At 41.8% G+C, this 6,845-nt stretch overlaps 1 protein-coding gene across 2 annotated transcripts; it reads left to right on the top strand.

Annotated features, from left to right (window-relative positions):
* Positions 1-604: 604 nt before the first annotated feature.
* Positions 605-5,917, top strand: snx20 (sorting nexin 20). Of its 2 annotated transcripts, none has more exons than XM_008302415.1 (3): positions 605-882; positions 3,208-3,350; positions 4,979-5,917. In XM_008302415.1, exons 1-3 carry the CDS (start codon positions 849-851, stop codon positions 5,648-5,650), a joined length of 849 nt encoding a protein of 282 aa, XP_008300637.1. In that variant the 5' UTR covers positions 605-848; the 3' UTR covers positions 5,651-5,917. The 2 variants fall into 2 exon arrangements, with proteins under 2 accessions (XP_008300637.1, XP_008300638.1); XM_008302416.1 differs by lacking the exon at positions 605-882 and adding an exon at positions 1,512-1,789.
* The last annotated feature ends 928 nt before the right edge of the window (positions 5,918-6,845 follow it).

Raw genomic sequence — 6,845 nt, 5'->3', positions numbered from 1 at the left:
GAGGTTGTGTAAATTGAGAAGAGAAGGGGACCAAGCACTGACCCTTGAGGAACCCCTGTGGACAGGCTGTGTGGTTCGGACAATTCTCCCCTCCAGGATACTCTGAAGTATCTTCCTGAGAGGTAGGACACAAACCAGCAGAGGGCAGAACCTGAGATGCCCAGCTCAGTGAGTGGTCAGATAAATAGTCAGGTAAACAGGATTTTACATTATTTTTTTGTAGGGTTTCAATCCCTATTATGATAATGTCGAATCCGGAACTTTTTCATAAATAAAAAATTCATTTGTCCTTAAAATTTCAGTTTTTTGTTTTGTTCTGTTATTTTGCAGATATTTAAGAAACATAAATGTCCTGGTTTTATTGGTTGGTTTTATGATATAATATTCATCTATCTTAAATAAACATAAACTAACAACGTGTCTCCCGTTTTTTTTCCCGACACGATTCACCTGTTTGACAAACACCACCCGCCTGCCTGCTGCTCCCGGAGCCATAAAACGAGCGCTCCTCTCACTGTTTGGTTTACCAGCACAACTGGTCTCTGCTTTCACTTCCCTTTACACCCGTTCTGTCTTTCATGCCTTGTAATTTTTTGTATCCTGAATGTCTGCATTCGTCTTTTAGCTGCCTGACGTGTTCATCGGGACGCACTGAGGCCTTTTTCTGGTTTTCTGGAGACTTTTAAACCCCCCAAAGTCCTGCAGGAGCCACAGAAAGACAGTTTTCATCACTGCAAGAGGAATAAAAGCCACCGTGAGGCTTTTAAATACCAACGTAACCAACGTCACCCAGAGAGGATGGAGCAGGACGTCTGATTCACCGGGTTGTGGATCAGCTGTTGGACCTGATGGCAGAAGCAAACGGGGACATCATGGCTCCAGGTTCAGTTAGTTTCTCATGTCGTTTCCACTATTTTATCTCATTTCATCGTTAAACAGAAGCTGCTGACGGACAATTCTGCATATTTAGTTCTCCAAAATAATGACAGACAAGCTAAAAACGAGACAGGCTCATGTTGGTGTCTGTTTACTGTAAAGGTTNCAGCAGAGGGCAGAACCTGAGATGCCCAGCTCAGTGAGTGGTCAGTTAAATAGTCAGGTAAACAGGATTTTACATTACTTTTTTGTAGGGTTTCAATCCCTATTATGATAATGTCGAATCCGGAACTTTTTCATAAATAAAAAATTCATTTGTCCTTAAAATTTCAGTTTTTTGTTTTGTTCTGTTATTTTGCAGATATTTAAGAAACATAAATGTCCTGGTTTTATTGGTTGGTTTTATGATATAATATTCATCTATCTTAAATAAACATAAACTAACAACGTGTCTCCCGTTTTTTTTCCCGACACGATTCACCTGTTTGACAAACACCACCCGCCTGCCTGCTGCTCCCGGAGCCATAAAACGAGCGCTCCTCTCACTGTTTGGTTTACCAGCACAACTGGTCTCTGCTTTCACTTCCCTTTACACCCGTTCTGTCTTTCATGCCTTGTAATTTTTTGTATCCTGAATGTCTGCATTCGTCTTTTAGCTGCCTGACGTGTTCATCGGGACGCACTGAGGCCTTTTTCTGGTTTTCTGGAGACTTTTAAACCCCCCAAAGTCCTGCAGGAGCCACAGAAAGACAGTTTTCATCACTGCAAGAGGAATAAAAGCCACCGTGAGGCTTTTAAATACCAACGTAACCAACGTCACCCAGAGAGGATGGAGCAGGACGTCTGATTCACCGGGTTGTGGATCAGCTGTTGGACCTGATGGCAGAAGCAAACGGGGACATCCTGACTCCAGGTTCAGTTAGTTTCTCATGTCGTTTCCACTATTTTATCTCATTTCATCGTTAAACAGAAGCTGCTGACGGACAATTCTGCATATTTAGTTCTCCAAAATAATGACAGACAAGCTAAAAACGAGACAGGCTCATGTTGGTGTCTGTTTACTGTAAAGGTTCGCATGTGTTGTTATACCTTTCATTTAAGTCATCCGTCATGGAAATTAAAATCAAGGCTACTTCTATGTCGCTTTTGTCTGAAACACTGATAACATCACAGTTTGAGGTGTGTCTCCTGTTTCATCATCTGGGTGTTATGAGGAACTGTAACTTCCATGCTATGGATTGTTTTTCACAGTGTGGTAAAGGATCATTGACCAACAGTAACGCAAAGTTCAAAAATCCCCAGAAAACCACAAACTCGTCTTTCAACATTTTTGTTTGTATCTTGATTAACCGATCCAGAGCATGCTCATCTGAGCATAAGACAAGCCACCAGATGGAGCTTGTTTCTTCTGCACAGAGCCAGATTAGTTGTTTCCCCTGTTTGCAGTCTTTATGCTAAGTTAAGCTAACATATACCCCTAGCTAGGCTAGTTGTTTCCTCTATTTCGTTATTTTTGCTAACCTGAGCAAACTGCTTCCCATTTCCAGTCTTTATGCTAAACAAAGAAAACCAGTTCCCCCTGTTTTCAATCTCTATGCTAAGCTAAGCTAGCTATTACCCTTTTTTTCTTTTTGCCTTTATGCTAAGCAAGGCTAACTATTTCCAGTCTCTATGCTTACCTAACCCAAGCTACTTATTTTCTTTTGTTTCAAGCCTTTATTCTAAGCTATTTGTTTCCCCCATTTTCGGCCTTAATGCTAAGCTAAGCTAGCTGTTTGCCCCCATTTACAGTCTTTATGCTAAGCTAGCTGTTTTCCTTGTTTCCAGTCTTTATGCTAAGCTAAGCACGCTGTCTCCCCCTCTTTCTCGTCTTTATGCTAAGTGAGTTGTCTCTGGTCTTTATGCTGTTACCTCTTTCCTTTGTTTTCATGATCGATGCTACGCTAATTTAGGTGTTTTCCTTGTTTCCAGCCTTTGTGTTAACTTAAGCCGCCTGTTTCAATTGTCCCCCATCTTTATGCTAACTTAAGCTAGCTGTTTCTCATTTCCAGTTTTTATGCTAAGCTAGTTACTGCCAATCTTTATGCTGAGCAATGCTACCTATTTACGATATTTATGATAAGTTAAGCTACCTGGTTCCCTTGTTTCCAGACTTCATGCTAAGCTAAGCTAGCAGTCATGTCCTGATATTGTGGTTTGTTTTGCTTCTGTGTGTTGATGTGTTTTCAAATTCACATTCCCAGTTTAACCTGAAACCCTCAATAGACCGTTATTAGACACATAAAAGCATTTCCACAGATTGTGACGACTGTTTGTGTTAATGTGTATTAGGTGACCTTCCCAGTGACTCCAGTTTAACCACTAAGGAGCTACAGCAGAACTGGAGGGAGGTGAAGAGGAACGATCGACCCGTCAGGCTGCTGTTTGTAATCCCATCGAGTCGCATTGTTGAGCACGCGCTGAGCAAATATGTGGTGAGAATCTGAAACACATCTGCGACGCATCTATGTGTAACGTGACACATAATCAGTGATCATTCACCTGTCAGGTGATACAGATAACAGATATCAGTACATGTACATCAGATAACATTTAGTAAAGCTGCTGGAAATGCTGTTGGACTGAAGCAGCAAAACCAAAAACTCTCAGTAGTAGTTCACTTCATAGACTTGAAAAGCTAAGCTAGGCTACCTATTTCTCCCTGCTTCCAGTGCTGATGCTAAGCTAGTATACGGAATCCACCTGTTCCCTTTCTTTCTGTTAGAGTGAGCTTGCTGTTCACAGTCTTTATGCTGGGCTAAGCTAGCAGTCTTTCATGGTTTCTGTCTTAAGGCTAAACTAAGCTAGTTGTTTCTCCTTGTTTGTAGTCTATTAAGCTAAGCAAGCTTTTTTCCCAGCTAAGGTAGTTGTTTCAAGTCTTTATGCTAAGCTAAGCTAGGTATTTCCCTTGTTTCCAGTTGTATTACTATGCTAAGCTAGCTGTTTCTCCCCTTTTCAGTCTTAATGTGGAGGTAAGCTAGCCATTTCCTTTTTTCCAGTCTTTATGCTAAGCTAAGGTAACTGTTTTCTAATTTTCGGTTTGAATGATAAACTTATCTATTTGTTTATCCCTGTGTCCACTCATTAATGCTAAGCTAAGCAAGCTGTTCCCACTGTTGGGAACAGTGTCTAAATGCCTAACTAAGATAGCTGTTTTTCCATAGCTTTTTCCTAGCTAAGGTAGCTGTTACCCATCTTTAAGCTAAGCTAGCTGTTTCCAATCTTTATGCTAAGATAAGCTAGCTGTTTCCCCCATTATTAGTTTTAATGCAAAGCTATCGATTTCCCTTGTTTTCAGTCTTTATGTTGAGGTAGCTGTTTCACAATTTCCAGTCTTTATTCTAAGCTTATCTGCCTGTTTATTCCTGTTGCTAGCCTGTATGCTAAGCTAAGTTGGATATTTCCTTTGTTTCTAGTCTTATTGCTACGATAAGCTAGCTGCTTCCTCCGTTATCAGTTTTAATGCAAAGCTAAGTTATCTCTTTCCCTTGTTTTCCATCTTTATGTTCAGGTAAGGTAGCTGTTTCCCAATTTCCAATCTTTATTCTAAGCTTATCTGCCTTTTTATCCCTGTTGCTAGCCTCTATGCTAAGCTAAGCTAGTTGTTTCCGCCATTTCCAGTCTCTATGCTAAGCTAAGCTAGCTGTTGCCCCATTTGAAGTGTTAATGCTAAGATAAGCTAGCTATTTCCCTTGTTTTTGGTCTTTATGTTATCTGTTTCCCAACGTCCAGTCTTTGTGCTAAGCTTAGCTACCTGTTTAGCCGTGTTGTTAGCCTTTGTGCTAAGCTAAGCTAAGCTAAGCTAGCTATCTTGGCTCCTCCTGAGCTCCATCCTGTAGTTTCACTGTAGAAACTATGGATTAATATTGTACTTTTGGAAGCTGAAGCTGAGACACCAGAGTTAGCAGAAGAACTCTGACTCCTGGTTGTTTTCTTTGGTTTTCCTCAGTTGGAGCTGATGAACTCTGAGCTGACAGTGACTCAGGTGTTCCTGGATCCTGGAGGAGGAGGAGGAGGAGGATGAAGGTGTTGTAACGCTGTCCTGCTTCCTGTTTGCCTCCAGGTCTACCAGGTGGTGGTGATGCGCTCCGGCAGCTTCGACTCCCGCCGGGTGTCGGTGGAGCGCCGCTACAGCGACTTCTTGTCCTTCCACCACAAGCTGCTGCAGGAGTTCGGTGAGGAGCTGGAGGAGGTGGTTCTGCCCCGCAAGCTGCTGACGGGCAACTTCAGCCCCGACAACATCCAGGAGCGACGCCTGGCGCTGCAGGACTACCTGGCCAAGCTGTTCGCCGCCCGCTGCGTCCGGTACTCGCACCACCTGGCCGCCTTCTTCACCGAGCAGGAGCAGCGGCGAGGCCACAGTCTGATCCGGGCCGGCCAGTTCAGGGCGGCCGTGGAGCAGCTGCAGACGGTGCTGGAGATCCAGGAGAAGCTGCTGCCGTGGCAGAAGCCCACCCTGGTGGTGACCACGCTGTCCGCCCTCGCCGTGTGCCACCGCGACCTGGACGAGCCGGAGCAGGCGTTCGGCAGCGCCCACAGAGCCCTGCCGCCGGTCCGCCGCTACGGACTGAAGCACCACCGGGCGGCGCTGCTGGAGCTGCTGGTGGATGTGGGCTACCAGCTGGGCCGGCCGGTGGCCCAGCTGCAGGAGGAGCTGAGCGGCCTGAGGGACGCCGAGAGGGGCGAGGCCTACTGCCGGTCCCTGAAGGAGCTGGTGATCCACGAGTTCCTGTGAGGACCCTGAAGACAGGAACAGGTCTTCATCTGGATGGACTTCATCAACACTTTACTGCTGATTTACGGATTTTCCCGCTTTTGTTAAACTACAGATAATAACTATTAAAATAACAGTAAAACTATTGAGCTTGTATTCTGTAAATCTGCAAAAATATGGTTGTTTTAGAAACACTAGAAAATGAAGGACTGAAGAATGATCAATACATTTTTAACTGTTGTCTGTTTTGTTAAATCACTGATTAAAACTGATAAAATGACAGAAAGACTATAAACTTACATGTTGATTGTAAAAAACAAAAACACAACAATAATAGAAACAAGCCAAAACTGTTCAAACAAACAAACAAACATGATATCTAGTAAAGTTACTGAAAAACTGATTAATTTACATGTTAACTGTAAGAAAAAGTGGCTAAAAGTGTAAATAAAGTCAGACCACAACCATAAGCTATATGTTTCTAAAAATGGTAATTTGACCATAAAATTACACTTAAAACAATAATAACAATAAAAATTCAGCAAAATATGGTTTGTTTACTGACACGAGAATAAAATGGATGGAAAAATAGCACAAAAAAAAAAAAACTCAGTTATTTTACAGACTTTCCTGCTTTTCTTAAATTAGGGATAATAACTAGTAAAATCACAGGAAAACTATTTATTCTTTGCCAATTTTTTCTTTTAGATTGATTGACCATGAAATTACACTGTCTATATATATATATATATTAAAATCTGCAAAAGTAAAGTTATTCTACACTAGAAAATGAAGGATTGTATATTTCTAACTGCATTTTACAAATTCCCCTGTTTTGTTAACATACAATGAATAAAACACTTTTCCTATGTAGACATATCTTAACACTTCATTACTGTAGTCTTAAATCAGTGAGTAAATAGAATGTCAGATTTTACATTTTATGTGTCAAAGGTTGTTCCTACAGTAGAGGAACATTTTTCCACAGAGCGAATTGTGTCTAGAACGCTCTGTTTAAAGCTTTCTATGGTGGATTATTAGAAAACAGAAACACATCCAGGGTACCAATGATTGTTCCTGTGAGTTTATATTGATGAAGTTATGAGGCTCAGGAGTGATGGAAAAATAATAACAGGAATTAAACATTTTGACCCACATCTATGTACGTTGAGGACCTTTAACTGTGAAAATATTCATCGTATTCATCACTGTTGCA

Source organism: Stegastes partitus, unplaced genomic scaffold (genome assembly GCF_000690725.1).
Source record: "Stegastes partitus isolate 25-593 unplaced genomic scaffold, Stegastes_partitus-1.0.2 Scaffold1812, whole genome shotgun sequence".
Classification (NCBI taxonomy): Eukaryota; Metazoa; Chordata; class Actinopteri; family Pomacentridae; genus Stegastes; species Stegastes partitus.
Note: the sequence above shows the minus strand (reverse complement) of the source record. Positions and strands in the feature narration are given on the sequence as shown.